At 44.9% G+C, this 18,437-nt stretch overlaps 1 protein-coding gene across 1 annotated transcript; it reads left to right on the top strand.

Annotated features, from left to right (window-relative positions):
* The first annotated feature begins 7,551 nt into the window (after window positions 1-7,551).
* LOC137159066 (E3 SUMO-protein ligase ZBED1-like) lies at window positions 7,552-18,270 on the top strand. Its single transcript, XM_067557249.1, has 4 exons — window positions 7,552-7,661; window positions 8,363-8,546; window positions 10,218-10,374; window positions 11,375-18,270. The coding sequence occupies exons 1-4, from the start codon at window positions 7,552-7,554 to the stop codon at window positions 13,420-13,422; spliced, it is 2,499 nt and encodes an 832-aa protein (XP_067413350.1). The 3' UTR covers window positions 13,423-18,270.
* The last annotated feature ends 167 nt before the right edge of the window (window positions 18,271-18,437 follow it).

Here is an 18,437-nt window from a genome sequence, read left to right as displayed (position 1 = left end):
CCCTATATGGACATACACACATCTAAATACCTTCATTCCCTCTTGCACCTAGATAGATACACATAGAATCTGTGTTTATGTTCAGGGCCATATATGACTATGCAGATAACCTATATGTAACATATCTATGTAGGTACAGTGTGTGAGAGTGCACATGGCTGCTCCATATGCAGTAGGCACAGAAATACTAGGTACTAAACTGGGAGTGCTAGAAAGTGCCAAAAGGAGCAGGGAAGTGAGAGGGTTAGGACAAAAGGACCTCAGTGAATAGATTGTGCTACCTGATCACTTGTCTGTTTGTCGGGGGGGGGGGGGGGTTGTTTGTTTTTTGTTTTTCCTTTTTTAAATCTCCTGCTTACAATTTTTTTTCAGATTAGTAACCATGAAAATCTGGGTTTGATGCTTTGCAAATGGATGGGCAGGAGGATAGATCAGTGGTTCCCAACCCATGGCCCGCAGGCCAAAAGTGACCTGTGGGGTCCTTCAGAGTGGCCCGCGGCTCCCCATCCACTGGCTGCAGAAGGGAGCCGCTGCCTTAGTATCCAAGCAGAGCTCCTTGCTGCAGCCAAGGGGATGGGAGATCAGCGCTCCCCTCCCCGTGGCTGTAGCAGGGAACAGTGCAAAGCGCTCCACGTGGGTCCCTAGGCTCTGTGGTCCCTGTTGGAGCCAGAGGGAGGGAGCACTAATCTCCCATCCCCCTGGCTGCAGAAGAGAGTCACTGCCTAGGGACCCAGGTGGAGCGCACAATTTCCCTGCTGCAGCCAGGGAGATGGGAGATCCTCCTTGCTGAACTCCTTCCCTCTGGCTGGCTGCAGTGGGGAGGAGAAGGGGAGCTGCTGGCAGAGACTGGTGGTCCTTCAGGTTGTAAAAATTATATTTGTGGCCCTTGAGCCAAGAAGATTAGGAACCATTGCGATAGATACTATTCAATTCCATGCTAGGGTTGCTCCTTTCCAAATGCTTGGATAAATTAGATGAAATAATATTCTGAGGTTACTCCTTTGCAAATGGATAGCTAGATTAAATATCTTTTCCTTGAATGTATTCCAGCGCCCCCACCCCCTTACAAATATTTTAGGAGTTTGACGGAACTGTTCACCTCAATGCTCTGTATGGCAAATCTTTAGCAGAACAGACACACTCCACGCCCACAGAGTTGTAAGTGACATGCTCATATGAACTGCATGCCCCTGGGTCTAAAGCACTGGACAGATTTATTTGCAGACCAGAAAACAAGCTTGGGGTAGCTCAAAAGCTTGTCTTTTTCACCAACAGAGGTTGATCCAATAAAACATTACCTCACTTACATTGTCCCTCTCATATTCTGGGACCAACACCACTACAAACAACTGATTTATTTTCAAACATTCATGTTAATGTTTCCAGTGTGGCAAGTGTTTTTGTTTTGTTGCTTATTTTAATGTCCTCTGCCATTTTTCAGCTGCTACAGATTTCTCTGTGGCAGTGAAGACCCCATTTGCATGACTGAGTGCAGACATTTAGTCCCTCTGTTTAGCACTGTAGAGGTCAGAGAAACCTTGCCTTGGGAATACTGTAGCTAGGTAGGTCATAGTTTCTGACAAGGGAAAGAGTATAAAAGAAAAGCAGTTATTAAGAAAAAGTATTGACAGAAATCCACAATGAATATACAGCACGTTAATGTACAATGACTGTGTGAATCTATTAGGTAAAAATGAATGCCAAATGAATCTTTTAAAAATGCACAGTATTAATAAGCACTATACTGCAGCAGAAAACAGAAACTGAGGATATAATTCTTCGCTTTCAGTGTTCAGTTGTAATAAGTGTTACTGCCCAGTGTTGGCTGCATACCAGTGATAATGATCATTATTATTTATTATTTGTATTAGGGTAGCATCTACAGGCCTCAATATCTGTTGAGGACCCATTGTGGTAGGTGTTGTACATAGTAAGAATCAGTCCCTGCCCCAAAAAGTTTATAATCCAAAGGCAGCTCTGTGACGCTTTCTGGATTAAGGGTGACCATTTATATTATTATTTAATACTGATATGACAAAATTGCAATAAATATCTTACAAGTTAGGCCATGTCAGGAACCATTAAAAAGGTTATAATTTGGTAAGTATGATGATATTGTCTATGTGTATGCGTCATCTTTATACTGTAAATTATGGATATGTGTGATATATCTGTATCCAAACACTTGTGCTGTGCTACTGGGTTACAGCCCCCCAAGCGGATGTGTGTCAGGATTGATGACTCATCAAGGGCCATTACCTTTACAATGAGTCCACTAGGGAGAGAAGCCATGAGGGCACCTATGAGTCATCAGGACATGTTGGGACAATGGGCAGTCCTCAGAGCCAGGGGACTGCAAGTGCCCTTCCATGCCCATGTGACTGAGCTGAGCTTGTGTTTGAAACAAGCCGCCACGTGGCAGACCAGAGACTACAAAATGCAGCTTCACCATCTCCATCTTGTCTTCATTCCTGCTTCCTCTCTCTGGATCAACTCATCTACAACTGAAGCTGTGAAACAAAGGACTGAGACCCATCCAGGTACTGGCTGTACACCAGAGGGACTGTACAAGCCTACAAACACCACAATTCTGCTAAGAATCTGATATATATGGACTTTGAATTCATTTGTATGTATCTGATTGCTTTGACCATTTAATATCTCTTTTATTTGTTTCTTTCCTTTTACAATAGTTTTAGTTACTAAAGGATTGGTGGGCAGTGTGGTATTTTGGATAAGATCCAAACTTATATTGATCTGGCAATCAGGGATGCCATTTGGGGGGGCAGGAGCCCCCCCCAGTTTTGTACAGGTCTGATTGCAGCACACGTCCTAGTCCCAGCCCAGGCAACCTGAGTGAGTTCTGCAGAGGAATGGAAGCCCGCTCCCAGACAGTCCCAGATTGTGCCCCTGGGGCAGGGAGGGACTAATCAGTATTTTGTTTACACACACAGGCAGTGATTAAAATAAGAAAGGGTTGGTGATTAGATTAAGGATCTAGAAGTGTTCCAGAGGGGTAGCCGTGTTAGTCTGTATACAGCAAAAACAACGAGAGTTCTGTGGCACTTTAAAGACTAACAAATTTCATATTTGCAGGCATACTGCATCTGAAGAAGAGAGGTGAAGTCTCGCGAAAGCTTATGCCTGCAAATATGAAATTTGTTGGTCTTTAAAGTGCCACAGAACTCTCATTGTTTTTGATCTAGAAGTGGTTAGATGAGCCTGTAGACAGGAATCCCGGGGTGAGGTGTTGGAGAACCCAGGGACTCAGAAGAAATACAGCCAAGCCCCTCTGAGCCAAGGTTACATTCAGAAAAGAGGGAGATATGAGATATCTGTGAGTGGAGGCACGGAAGACAATAAAAGTTTTACCTGATTAAGGACTAGAAGATTTAACTCTCCAACTCTTTTTCAAGAGGAAGAGCTGCCCAGAGCTCCTGTGCTTGTTTATTTTACTTTCCTACCTGCAGTGGCCCTGCTATACCTCAGAAACCTCCATTTTTTCCTCAACTTTAAAATGTGGAATTTTCTTGGTGTTTGGTTTTAAATACTTTCCTATGAGAAAGGCAACTCAATCAGTGTAGTGTTGTGTTTAAGAGCCTTCTGGAAAGTAACTAGCCTTTAAAAAGAAGTGAAAGCAGTGTTGCTAACTCATGGTTTTGTCATGAGTCTCATGATGACTATTTTCCTATTTCAGCCTTCATTCTTAGGAAAAGTAAGTTTCTAGCCCTCCTGCCTGTGGAGAAGCCTTCAAAGTGTGACCCCAGTGCACCCTGACTCATGATTTTTGATTATTTGGGGTTGGCAATACTGTGAAAGTGACTTGAAAGTGTCAGTTTCATTCCTGTTAAAAGTCAGTTTCTAATCTATTATTTGTAGTATGGTAACACTCCCTATAACTCCAGGCAGGTGCAGTATAAACTCACAGGGCTTTGCCCTAGAAGGATGCTTCCAAAAGTTAAATGATTTATTCCAAGCTTGGTGAACTGCAAAAAGTAAGTAGCCTAAATGATAGAAAGTAATCTAGATTTTTCTACCATTGTTTCAATTGTTGTATTCAAGAGTTTATAACAAAGTAAGAATATACATTAAAATTTTAAGCCTAACCAGTGTCCCTGAAGTGACTTGACACAAGATGTCAGAATATGTTAGTATTAGATGTGAGTGGATCTAGTATTTATTTTTCTTTAGATAGGAATTAGATAGAAATTAGCTTACAGGAGCACTGTAAGGTTTTTTTTTTTGTTTGTTTTTTGGCAGATAATAAAAAAACTGAAATGGCGTCCCTGCTGGCAATGTGGCTGACCCTTTAGGGATCAGGGGAATCTCCTTACTGGACCCAGTTGCTGATTGGGAACCAGAGGCTGAAATGCAATAAAGGGGGATGTGTATTTCTTATTGTAGCTTCTTGATAACCAGTTTGGGAAATCAGGAGCACTGTTTGTGACTGGTCGGGGAATCTAACTTCCATTTTATCCACCAGTTCTGGGAGAATCTGCTGTCCTTTGCAGCCTGCCCTAACCTTGGTATTTTCAGGTGGGCGACCCTAGGCATGGAGGGGTCACAAGCTTTTATCGAACACTCTTCTTCAGTAAATCTCAATGCACTTTACAAAGGGGGCTGGTATCATTATCCCCGTTTTACAGATGGGGACCCTGACACTCAGAGGTGATGTGACTTGCCCAAGGTCACCCAGCAAGCTGTGGCAGAGCCATGAACAGAATCCTAGTCTCCTGAGTTAGAGCCCACACTCTAACCACTAGGCCACACTGGTTCCCCATTGTTATTATAAGGAAGTATTTCCACCTTATTTTACAAATGGACAACTGAGGTCAAGAGAAATTAAGTTCAAAGTCACACAGGGAGTGTGTAGCAGCAAGTGAACCTAGATCTGAGTCCCAAGCCAGTGGCTTTCCCGCAAGACCATCCATCTTTTTTGGGACACAGGCAGATTGTATATTGCTACGTTGAACTTGCAAACTAATTCAAAATCCTTTGGTATTGGAGTTGTATGCAGAAAATGCAAGCTTTTATGTATTCTGATATTATTAGACTATATCTCCATCAACAACAATGCTGCTTTCTGCTTACAAACCTATGTTGTGATGCAGCCCATCATTCTTGATGTATATCATGAATATACAATGCACACTTTGCTCTGATAGTATATATCACCTGAATCCTCCTGATGGGATTGCATTTTTTCTTATGTACAGCCACAGGAGAGATTATCCCTAAATATCTTGCAGAGACCTTGGCACTATCAACTCTCATTGATGTCTCTGTGAGTTGAGTTCACTTGGCAATTCCCAGGATTGGGTCTTCAATAGATATATTTTTTGTTTGACATAATAAGTTGGACCCTGTTCCTGCCACTGGATTGACAATATGAGAGCTAAGGTATCATCGCACTTCTGAAGAGCCGCCGTTGATTTTTGCATGGTCTCAGGGGTCGATCCAGGTGGATCTGATTGCAGGATTGGGGCCCAAGCTTGCAAAGTGTCTATTAGTTATTATGTGAGTTAAACATCAAGAAGGCAAAGCATAGCCCCTTATTTGCAATTAGAATATTTTAAACTATGCATCGTTCCAAATTAGTTTGAGTCAAATAAAGTCTATAGCAGAAGCCAGTGATCCTGCGTGTCCTGTATTAATTAGCTAAAGCCAAATTCTGGGTTTCATAGACTCACAGATTTTAAGGTAAGAAGAGACCTTTAGATCATGTAGTCCAACTGCCCGAAAAACACTGGCCATACAATTTTATCCAGTTACTTGTTTTTGGGCTCAATACAGGAGTATTTGGCTAAAGCATCTCTTCCAGAAAGTCATCCAGTCTAGATGTGAAGACTTCAAGGAGATGGAGAATATGGAGGTTAGTTATATGTAACTGGTAATTCTTTGAGATGTGTGGTCTCCATCTATATATATTTCACAGGTGGTATGCATGCACTCCATGAGACAGGAGATTTCTAGCAATTAGTGTCCATTGGTCTGCATCTGCCCAGTTGTCCTCCTCGGGCTCTGAACAAAAGGCATAAGGAGCAGTGCAGACTGACACCTCTCCAATTCCCCTTTTTACCACAAATCAGAAAGATCCAAAGCAGAGGGAAGGAGGGCAGGTAGAGGAATACAGATAATGACCACACAGCTTGAAGAATCTCTCATTACAGGCAAGTAACTTCCATTTCTTCTTCGAGTGCTGGTCCCTATGTATATTCCACACATGGATAATTGGTAAGCAGTATTCAAACAGAATGCGGGAAGGAGGATGCAGTTGGAATAGATGTTTGTAATACTGTGGTCCCAACAGCTGAATCTGCAGAGGAGGCCTGGACTAATGCATAATTTTTTTTTGAATGTATGTATGGAGATCCAGGTAGCTGCCCTACAAATGTTTAGTATAGGTACCTCTTGAAGGAATGCTGTTGAGGATGGCTGTGCTCTAGTGGAATGGATTCTCGTCCCACCCGGGAGAGGAATATATGCCAACTGATAACAAAGAATGATGCAGAAAGAAAGCCACTTAGAGAGTCCCTGAGCAGATAATGCTTGTCCTCGCAATTACTCCACTATAGTGACAAATAACCTTGATGATTTTCTAATCGGTTTCATTCTTTGCAGATAAAATGTCAAAGCCTGTCTGATATCGAGTGAAGTCTCCTCTCCTCACTGAAGTATGACGTCTTGAAAAGAACACTGGTAAGTGAATAAGTTGATTCATATGAAACTCAGAAATTACCTTGGGAGTGAATTTCAGGTGCAGTTGAAGGGAAACCTTTTCCTTATGAAATACAGTGTATGGCAGGTCAGCCATGAGGGCTTCTAGTTCATTCACCTATCTGGCTGATGTAATGGCGACTGGGGCTCAGGAGCCAAAGCCAGAGCTGCTAAGCCCAAGGAATCATTAAGTAGGGCGTCTTCCAGAATGAGACCTTCACCCAGTGAGGGAATGCCATCCTGGGACTTGATTCCCGCAGAAGATGCTGTCTGGCTAAATGGAGGCAACAGTCGAGTCTCTAGCTGCATGCAACATAATCAGTTATCTCCAGAATCAGCAGATATTCCTGCTGTTTTAGATGATCTCCTGTCCCTGAAAATGTCGGGGCTTTCTGTTAGTCACTGGGGGTCCATCTAGCAGTAATCAGTACCTTCCATCCTCCCGTAGAAGACTACTCTATTTTTACTAACGCAACAACAATTGGATTCCTGAAAGGTCCTGTTAGGACCTTTCCAAGGGTGCTGAAGCTAGATCATAATGGGACCTCAGTCTTGTACTATCAGTACTTACCAGACCAACCCTTAAACCGTCGGCCATGTACTCAGTGTCCCAACTTTCCGTGAAGATTGCCTATGCTCTGAGTGGTGCTGCTCATCAGTTGAGACCTGCTGTATGGGGGGGTTGTCTCTGTGGCTCGGATCCAACTGTGATCTCATGGCCTTCTCCACAAGGTATTTCCTCAGTTGCAGCTCTCTTCATAGATGCTGGGGCTGCAGCAGCAGCCCCTGGCTTGAAGTGGTTTCCATCCTGCACAGGGTTTACAGTTTGGTTCAATGGCTCTCAGCACCCTCACTATCCAGATTGTTCCAGCACCCCTGGCTCATTGTCACTTGCGGGTTTGGGGGAGGGAGGAAGAGCAGCAGATGCTGGACTTAGTGGAGAAGTGAGTTCTCCAAGGCAACAGTCAGTGCTGGTGTCTGTCACTCATGGAGAAGGAGCAGGGACAGGAAATACAGTTCTTATGCCCCAGGACTCTGGGCGTGGTCCTTGTCAACAGGGAGAGGCTCCCCAAGGTGGGGAAAATTATGCTATAACGCTAAAACTCTAACAACATTATAAATACAAAAAACTATGTACAATTATACGTACACGTTCTGAAGAAGAAGAAACACAGAGGTAGCTACTGATACAGAGGATTCCAACTCAGGCCATGTGGTGTTAAGGAGGAACTGGAGGGGCGTTGATCTGCACCACCCCTCATGCCCTCAGTTCAGAGCACAAGGAGGGCAACTGCGCAGGTGTGGACCAATGGATGCTACTTGCTAGAAATCTCTGGTTTCAGGTGCATGATTTGCATGCTTACTCACGTGTGGAATATACATAGGGACCAGCATGTGAAAAACGACTTCCTATGGGAGTTTTTTCCAATGGCTAATTATCCACACTTAAAAATTTGTGTCTTATTAACTAAATATCCAAGGGCAGAATAGTGTTGAAATAGTTGATGATTAACTGGATTATTTTGAACAGGACTTTGAAGATGCAGAGGTATTACTATAAATGTGAACCATAAGACATCCTCCTCACCCGTTGGTACACAAGCATACGTTTGTATGCAGCATCTGTGCTCTGACATGCCTGCAGCTTCCTTGGCATCCAAGAATACATCCATTTAAGTTCAGATCACTTTTCATCCCAGTGTGAACTTTTGAGAGGAGCCCTAAATGAATTACTTCCAGATGAAAGGTTAGCTATCCCATTTCACTGCCTAGAACTCAGAGACTGCAAACAACCTACCAGCCTGTATTATGCCCATGGTAACAAAGCAGTGAGTATACACTGTCATATGTCTGCTTATTTCTTCATTTGTCTGAGCTTTGTTTCAATCTGTGCACTCTAGTATATTTTTCTATGCTGGACATAATGTCTGAACTTCACAGGAGAGGAAAAACAGTGATTCTTATAGCAAATTAACCTTGAAATTATTTTCTGGTCAGGGCTTTTTTTTTACTACAGTCTCTGCATGTGAAAAGCTGGAGTTTTAAAAATGTGATGTCAGCACTTGGGTTATTTCCACTGTCACCCCGCGCTCCTTTAACAATACCACCCGACTCTCGGCAGCATTGTGTAGCACCTTTTGTGCAAAATGGCATATCCGCCTTCTTTGGAAGGCTCTGCAGAGTTAAATGATGGAGTTGCAGTAAAAAAATAGCAGCAGAGGGCAGGAAGAAATGACGAGGCATTAGCAAATGAGATAAGCTTGGGTTTGACTTTAAAAAGACTCGTGACAAGCATGCTGAAATAGGTAAAACCCATGCAGAGGCTGCAATTTTGGCTTGAAAATACGTCTTGCTCTCTTTGCTTCTTGCTGTCAGAGAAGGTGACCTAGCTAGCTTAGGTTTTTATATAGCATCTATAACCATGGTATCTAATGATGTCATGAGATCTCGTGATTGTAAAATAACATAGGTATTCCTAGCTATCCATGAAATGCTACATATTTTGACATGCAGCTTTCCTCTAAAACCTTCTGCACTATATGGAGCGCATATAATCAAGTGTAAGTGACAAAATAGATTCCTGATTGCCAAACCTTGCGTCCAAATGATATTTACATTCCTGATTTATGATGCCTTCTAGGCTTGTCGGTCTTTGCAGGTTGTTGCCAGATGGCCCCTCCTCCTTGCAAGGAACGCTGCAGTGCAGTTGTAGATATCAGCTGCTTAAAAGATCACTTGTTTAAATAAGCGGCTGCTGAAGGCATTCCCACTGATACTGACACAGACAGAATGCTGGTTTTTAGCTTTTGAATATGACTGAAGGTGGGAGGTAAAGGGGGATTTAGACGTCAATATTTAACAGTGCATGACTCCGTGCTAGGAAATCAGAACAGATATCCTTTGCCAATCAAGGAAACCCCACCCATTGGATCACTTGAATTAGAAAATAGAGGTTTTCCTTTGACTAACCTATGTCTAGCCCTGCTATGCATCTGTTTATACTACTGTTTTATTTGCATGGGTTCTTATGGCCACCCATCACTGCGATATCTAAGCACCTAGACAGAACAGATGGCAATCTTGTCTTCACAGGGAAGAGTAATTCTCTCCACTACAGAAATTACTGCGTGAAATTCCACACCCTGTGTTATGCAGTAGCTCCAACTAAATGATTGCAGTCACCTTAAAATCTACAAATACACTGGCATAAATGTTTACTGTACAGTGGGGGTAACAATACTGACTCGCTTTGCAAAACGCAGTGAAATTCATGGACAACAGGCATTATGTTAGCACTAGTTATTATTTGGAGGTAATGTCCATAGTAGAGGAGAACCATGGCTAGATTCTCATCTTGCTTACACTACTATAAATCGTATGTATCCAAGAACAGATTCTGGCTCCCTATTCGGTTGCCTTCTTTTTAATTGCCTAAGGAAAAAGTGCAGGACCGTGCCCCTTGTCATTGGTCTAATGATCATTGTGTTTTTCTCCTTAAGAGCGAAATGGCAGATGTAAACTCCAAGAGGGTATCTCAGTTCTTGCAGAAAAGTATTAAGCCAGAGGACAACGGAGGGGATGCACAGCCTAAAGAGGAGATAATAGAAGAGCAGTCTCTTCCTGTTATCACTCAATCCTACCCTCAGACAGTGCAAGGTACGTGCATTCCTCTGGCCTCTTTCTAATAATGCATTTTGCAATGATGCCATTATGTTGTTATCTGCCTCACATATGGCTGTAAAGAACTAGGCCCATGTATGGTGCTGTATAAATAATGGGCACACTTCACATGAACATTTATAAGTAGTTTACAAATAGATGAACAGATGCTATAATAGTTGATTAACCATTTGTTAAAGAGTCCCAGAGGCCAACAGATTGCTCATATAGGCACCTATAATGCCTTCTACTGATATGCTTATAACCATCTATGGTACATGCCACTGAAGTCTGTAGCATGCTTATAACATCTATTAAACCTGTATAAACTATTTATAAATGTATCCCCTTTATATAAAGTGTGACCTAAGCGATATTAGACCTTCATAAACTATAAAACTTAATTTTGCATGCTGCTGTGTAGTATGACGAGGGGACCTGAGAAAGAGGGTCAGCTTACAGGAGGGACTTAGTTCACTATGGCACCAAGAAGCTCATGAATGCTGGCTGAACCAGATTGCTTCCACACCAACTCTAGAACTTCCACACCTACCTACTACTGGTCTCCCGACATGTTCAATAAAGATCTCTTTCCTACAACTCTGCCATCCACATCCCTTTTTCACATTCCTCTGCAGCCTGAGGCACTGTTTGCCTGCTGGGATCATCTGGGCACATCTCACCCAATCAATTCCTACTGTTGCATGGACCTCAGGCATTGATGGCATCTTGATCTCTCGTTCTCTGCCTGTGGCACACAATTTAGTCTCCTGAGGACTGAAATGCTTTGGTTTAACTTAAGTAATTGGGCTCAACACAGGCTATAAATTCACCCAAATACCCCTGTGATATAGAAGAGATCAGATAAGATGATCTAATGGTTCCCCCTTAAACTCTATGAAAAAATGAAACCACTGTGCTTTGGGGGAAGGGAGGGGGTTAATGCAATTTTTTTAGATGAGATTAATAGTGACTTTGGCATTTCTCCTTCCCACAGAGGAAATATCGATGGTGTTCAACACCTACAACATGGCAGCCAACCTTGGCCCAGTTTCCAGAAGGAAGAGGGAGAAAGGTGCAAATCACGATGGCACAAGCACCTCCCTCTATGTTGACCGCCGCAAATCCAAGGTGTGGAACTATTACACCAAGCTGGGAGATGCCTATGTCGAATGCAACGTGTGCAAGAAGCAGCTCTCCTTTCACAACAGCACCACCACCATGCGGGAGCACTTAGTGAGGAAGCACAGCATTCGCGACACTTTGCTGTCGCAGCTGAAGGACGACCAGGCGTCCGAGTCTGACTACATGGTTCAGGAGAACGTGATAAAGCGGTCCCGGCAGATGACTCCAGAAAACTACCTGTACCATACCGCATCCTGCTCAGAACCAAGGACTGATGTGATCCTGGAACTGGTGCTTGAGATGATATTTCGTGACCTCCACCCTCTTTCCGTGGTGAAAGACAAGGGCTTTGGCCTCCTCATTGGGTATCTAGAGCCTAGTTTTACCCTCCCATCCCCTATTCAACTCTCCAGCATGCTGTGGCATAGATATAATGTGGTGAAGCAGCACCTGGAGCGCTATTTGCAAACAGCGCAGTCCATAGTCATCTGTGTGGAGTTCTGGGTGTCCCAGCCCAGCCAGACATACTTGACAATCACGGCCAACTTCATCGATGGAGAGTGGCGTCGGGCAAGATGTATCCTGGAAACCCAGCCGGTGCATGAGGCTAAAAGGGAGGGTGATTTAGGAGAGAAGCTCTACAGCATCCTGACTGAGTTTGGGTTGTCCAACAAGTCCATTTTCTGTGTGATGCACGACAGCCTGCAGAACACAATGATGAATTCGCAGCAGCTCAAGAGCGTTTATGGCTGGGCCAGCCTGTGCTGTGCTGCCCATGTGCTACACCTGTGCATCAAGGCAGGGCTGGAGGTTGAGCAGGTGCAAGAGGCTCTGACTGCAGCCCGGGGCATTGTGAGCTACTTCCAGCAGGATGCGAAAGCCACCTGCTCACTGAACAGCAAGCTGGAAGCGATCAACAAGACCAAGCTGAAGCTGGTGATGGATGTGGGGTCTCGCTGGATAACTACCATTGAGATGTGCGAGAGCCTTCTGGATCTCAAATGGGCTATCATGTCCTTGCTGGAGGAACATCCCAAAGGGACGCTGGCTGTCCAGATCTTAGCTGACCACCAGTGGAAGCTCTTGCAGGACCTGGTGCCGGTCATGAGGACGATTAAGATTGCCACATCATTCTTGCGTGAGGAGCAGAACATCTCCATCTCTTCCCTGATGCCTTGCATCCATGGTATTGTCGCTGCCATTGGGCACCAGTTGGAAGAGTCCAGTGATGTCATCAAGATGGTGGTAGGCAACATAAGGTCAGAGCTCATGCAGCGCTGGAGCATATCGGAGGATGAGAAAGTGCTGGAAAGCCCAGCGATTATTGCATCATTTCTAGACCCACGTTTCAAGGAGATGAGGTTCCTGAGCCCCAGCCTGAGGAGTGAGCTGCATAAGAGAATCAAAAATATGCTATCGCAGGTCTTCAACCACCAGTCCCCACCTTCTACCCAGTTCTGGGTGCCGAATTCAGATTACAAAGCAGAGGTAGGAGAAGCAGGGGGCCAGCTGTCTGCTTATAAAGACAGAGGCCCAAGTAGCCAGTCCCAGAGCATGTATGACATCCTTTTGGGGAAAGATCCAACGGAGAGTATGCCTGAAATCCATCAGCAACTGGAGAATTACATCGTGGAACCTCTCTGCAAACGCAGCACCAACCCACTAGACTGGTGGAAAACCAACGAGCACCGCTTCCCTGCTGTGGCGAGATTAGGTAGGCAGTACCTTGCCATACCAGCCACTGTCGTGCTGCCAGACCAGGCCTTTGCTGCCACCGAAAGCACCCTAGAACATCGGCGAGCAGTCCTTGCCCCTGAAAATCTAGACCAAATACTGTTCTTGCACCAAAATTTTGATTTTTTAGAATCAATGAGAAACAATAATGAGACATGGAGCAGAAATCTGCCCGCCCAGTATTAAAAGGCTGCTGGGCTGGGGCTGAGTTCAGAGGTGATGTGTAACAGTGTTTAACACTTGCCTGTCTTTTAGGTGGGATTTTTGAAAGGTGTCTGCCTATGTTCCCATTGAAATTATCCTTTGATGTCAATGGGAGCAGAGTTAAGCCAATGCTGAGTGTTTTCCAAAATTATCTCTATACGTACAACACTGTTTTTGTAACCACTTTGTGACATTTTCATCCAACTCAAATATAATGAATACAATTGTGTTGACAACAGTAGTTTGTCCACAACTACCATGCTACTTAATCAAGGTTGTAATCTCCTTTGAAAAATTGAGCACCTTTCCCATAGTGCCTCAGTAGGGGATTAGAGAACCCACAGGACATTCATACAGTGTGGCAATGCATTCTGGGATGTCCTACCACCCAGAATGTTGGAAAGGAGGAGGGCTGTCTAAATAGCTTACACAGGCATGGTTAAGAAATCCTGTCTTTGTTGCAAACAAAAGCAAGGTGTGCTGAAGCAATTATAATACAGACATGTTCCAGACTAGACCACTGGGAAGAGAGAAACCCTGTCTTGGTTCTTAAGTAACTATTATCCATGTTGCATGTGGATTCAAATCACATTTAGAACCAACCATGTCACCTAGGGTCTGATTACATATAGGTGTGATTGCAGCATGTGTAGAAATACCCAAGCAAAGTTTGATTTAGCTAGCCTGAATAACAATGGGAGCGATGCCTCAGCAGCATGGGGTTGTACTCAAGTTGCTAGTCCGTGTTCTTGCTGCTTCCCTGCTACTGTTATTCAAGCTAGCTAGATCCAAGCTTGCTTGGGTCTGTCTACACGTGTGGCGGTCACACCAACAGCAGTACAGACACACCCTAAGGCTCCCTAAAGCAAGCTTTATTTTGGAAATTACCCAGTTGCAGCAGCACTGTTGGTAACTATGGCAAATGCTAATACAGACACAGCACATGCATTATTGTGACTGTCTAACCCCAGTGACAGCAGGTTAAGATGTTCACAGGTCTAGATGTTTATCTGCACTAGCATTCCCACCATTGTTACGGGTGGTGGTGTTACACCTATGGCACTGCAACGGTTGAATACTTCCCAAAAAAGTCTAGTATAGGCAAACTGGTTACAAACTCAGTTAAAATCTGTAGGGCCAGATTGTCAGTATATAAATCAGGCTGATCTACACCAAGTGAGGATCTGAGCTATCATGTAAACACGGTGTAAATTACATATTGGTATGCCAGTTTAAGGGAAATGGAACTGGTATAATTTCAGAGCTGAAAGAAAAACCATCACCTCTGAATCGCCCTAGGGCGTGCTCGTAAAATCCTAAAGGATATAAGAATTCTCATTGTAGCAACCTTTTTACAAAACAAAGGTTAAATACACTGTAGAAGATCCCCTGTAGGGGGTGGCGCTGGTGTCTGTCCCTCTGCATCAATCTCAGAGGGAGGCCACACCTCCCGGCGCCTATGCCCTTCAAGGAGTCCAAATTAAGGGGCCGCCTCTGGCCCTCAGTAGGATGAGCCTTGGTTCAGGCCGCTCCTTTGGGAAAATAGTCTCTTGTCCCATGGGGCGTGCCAGCAGTCTATGGTCCGGCCCTCAGCCAGGGACGGCCGGCAGCAGGAAACAGCCCTCAGCAGGGCAAGGAAGCAGTCTATAGCCTAACCTCCCTGGAGGGCAGGCCAGCAAGCAAGCAAGCACAGTCTCGCGCCCTAGACAAGGCGAGTCAGCAGTCTCTGGCCTGACCCTTCAGTAGGGCAAGCAGGCAAACCCACACAGGCTCGAGCCCTTAGCAGGGTGAGCAGCAGTCTGTGGCTCGGCCCTTAGGCAGGGCAGGGCAGACAAACTCACACAGGCTCAAGCCCTTAGCAGGGTGAGCAGTAGTCTATGGCCCAGCCCTTAAGCAGGGCAGGGCAGACAAACTCACACAGGCTTGAGCACTTAGCAGGGTGAGCAGCAGTCTATGGCCCAGCCCTTAGGCAGGGCAGGGCAGAAGGACAGCGGTTTCTAGCACTCAACGGGCATCCACCCCAGGTCAGGGTGAGAGAAGGAGGGAGGGGGATGCAGGTGCACCCGTCTCCACTGTGTCCCAGCCCAGGGCCCTGTCAGTGACAGGGTATCCCGTCACTGGGTCAGCGGGGCTCTGGCCGAAACGCGCTGACTCACAGTGAGTGTCAGCTCAGCCGCACCATAGTCGGCTTCCCTGGGCTTCTTCCTCCCACCCTCTCCCTAGAGTACCTGGGGCTAGTTGTCTCTCTCTGGGTTGCTGGGATAGAAGGTGTGCGGGAGTCCCACGAGTCCCTCACCGTCAATCGGCAGCAGGTCTGGAAACTGTGCAGGCTCCTCTGTGGAGGGCAGTTCCTCTAAGTCCTCAGGCCCCCAGGCAGTAGGCAGCTCCTGCAGGTTCTCAGGATCCCAGGCAGTAGGCAGTGCCGGCAGGTTCTCAGGGTCCCCGGCAGTAGGCGGCTTGGGCAGTCCTTCCTCCGGGTCATATGGTTCAGGCAGCTCCTCCGGATCCGCAGGGCCCCACACCGTGAGTAGATCTGGCAGCGTCTCCTCTGGGTGGATGTTAGGCGCGGCCCTAAGCTTGAGCACCAAGGGAGAGGCGTCTTTCTCCCCTGGCCGCTGGCCCCTGACTGAGCGAGCAGGCCTGGCTTTTAAAGGCCTAGCCCCACCTACCTGCTTCTGGTCAGGTTTTGTCTTTCCCGGTTCCAACCCCCAGTGGGGGTTTGGCTCTCCCTCTGTGTCAATCTCAGAGGGAGGCCACACCTCCTGGCTACATACATTAATATATGTAAATGTTAAAGACTATTCAGCACTGCTGCATGGATCTACTACTACATAGTAAAAAGCTGTGAGTTTTTATGAAATAGGTCACTGTCCACTGTTTTGAGATGTTATTTCAGTTGCAATGATGTTAAAAGCTTCAGTCCTCAGCGCTACTCTCCTCTTCACTAACAGGCTGTTCCTGGTAAGAGAGAGAAGCAGATGGAAGTTGTTCACCTAGAGCAGCGGTTCCTAACCTGTGGTCTGTGGACCCCTGGTGGTCCACGAGGCTACCATAGGGGGTCCGCAGAAAATAAAAATAATATCTTCACCAAGGAAATGTACAATTTCAAATAAAACTAGAAGCGTGGTAGTCCGTGAAATGTTTGGAGGTTGAAAAGGGATCCATAAATGCGAGAAGGTTGGGAACCGCTGACCTAGAATCCTTAACACGTCATCCAATGGGTCAATAGACCAGAATATAGATCCTGTCTGTTGCCAGTCTTCAGAGTGTATGTATGGCTTGTTTGGGAGGAGGGATAGCAGAAAATTTCCCAGAAGTTCCACATAAAGGGACAGAGACTCAGCTGGTACAATAAATCATCAGAGCTGTTCTGATTTACACCAGCTGATGACCTAGCCCAGGGGTGGCCAACCAGTCAGAGACGAAGAGCCAAAAAATAGCTATTGATAATGCTAAGAGCCACATTTTCCTTACCCTCCGCCGACAATTCATGCTGATTCCTCATTTTCCTGGGCAGCTTGTCAGTTTCACGTCTCAATTGACAAGCTCCCCTCCTCCCTTGCTCCCCTCCCCTGACAATTGGCACTGATAGGTCAATTTCAGGGGCAGCTTGTAAATTTAATTTACCTCTCCAAGGCTGCTTGTCAATTTCAGAGCAAAGAGCCCAAATAGCAAAGAGCCGCATGCGGCTCGCGAGCCGCGGGTTGGCCACCCCTGACCTAGCCCATAAACTTGATTCTTCACTCTCACACACCAGTTTTAAAGCCATGTAACTCTCTGTCTTCAGTGGAGATACTCCTGACTTACACTGGTCTAAGTGGCTGAAGAATCGGATCATAGTAATTTTGAGGCCCTGCTAAAAATACAAAAGTTGCATTAGTTTAACTAAAGACGGATTTTAAACTGATGCAAGCCCTTGTGTGGACAGTCTTTAATTGTGTTTAAAGTGATTTATATCCATTTAACTTGCGTTGGTAAACTTACAGGCACAAGCCAAATCAATACAACCAGTTTTAAACCAGTACAAGTGTGTCTACTGGAGTTTGCACATGTTTTAACTAAACTGTTTTTTAATCTTTTTTAGTTAAACTTCTGTGTGCAGACAAGGTTGAGGGTTTCAAAGTGAAGAGCACATTGAGATGAATGGAGGCAGGTCATGCCAATGCATTGTTTGAGGCCTTCTGTTTGCACTCACAGAAGACATAGTTCCAGAGGAGTAGCCATGTTAGTCTGTATACAGTAAAAACAGCGAGAGTCCTGTAGCACCTTAAAGACTAACAAATTTCTGCATGCATCTGATGACGTGGGCTGCAGCCCACGAAAGCTTATGCCCGCAGAAATTTGTTAGTCTTTAAGGTGCTACAGGACTCTCATTGTTTTCTCAGAAGACAGCTGGTCATAATTTAAGGGTTTCCTTTGCAGTCATAAGGCTAGAAAGCTTTCTTTCATCTTTAAGCTTTTTTTAAAATAAAACCTTAAATTCTGCAGAAGCTAATGGGCAAACTTCCAGGCGAATTGTCCTACTTGCCATGGGTGAGTATGTTTGTCAAGTCCTTGACCTGAACATTGCTGCTGTTAGTAAGAGGCTCTACAAGAATATTTTGATTAGTGTGAGGAAGTATTTCATCATCCAGCCTTGAAAAATAGACATGAAATATCCACCAACAAAATTTATTTGCCAGTCCTTACACAGTGATGGTAGTGGTTGGGGGGGTAACCCTATTATATTTTACTCACTGTCCAAGCAAAAGAAAAATAACAACTCAACTTTGCAGTTTTGTAAGATTGTATTGCTTATGCAAACAAAGTGATAGACAAAACTGGTGCAATAATTTATGACCAGCTATGGTGCTTTAAAATATTCTCAGATATTAACAGTGGAACTGTTAGACAGCTGATAAGATTTATGACAGATCAAACAGACCTTCAGTTCCATTTCTGGATCTTCTGTGGCTCTCATCCCTGTAGTATCTGAGCGTCTTCCAGTGATAAAATAA

Source organism: Emydura macquarii, unplaced genomic scaffold, assembly GCF_026122565.2.
Source record: "Emydura macquarii macquarii isolate MOO-44397 ecotype Brisbane River unplaced genomic scaffold, CSIRO-AGI_Emac_v2 contig_1790, whole genome shotgun sequence".
In the NCBI taxonomy this organism is placed as follows: Eukaryota; Metazoa; Chordata; order Testudines; family Chelidae; genus Emydura; species Emydura macquarii.
Note: the sequence above shows the minus strand (reverse complement) of the source record. Positions and strands in the feature narration are given on the sequence as shown.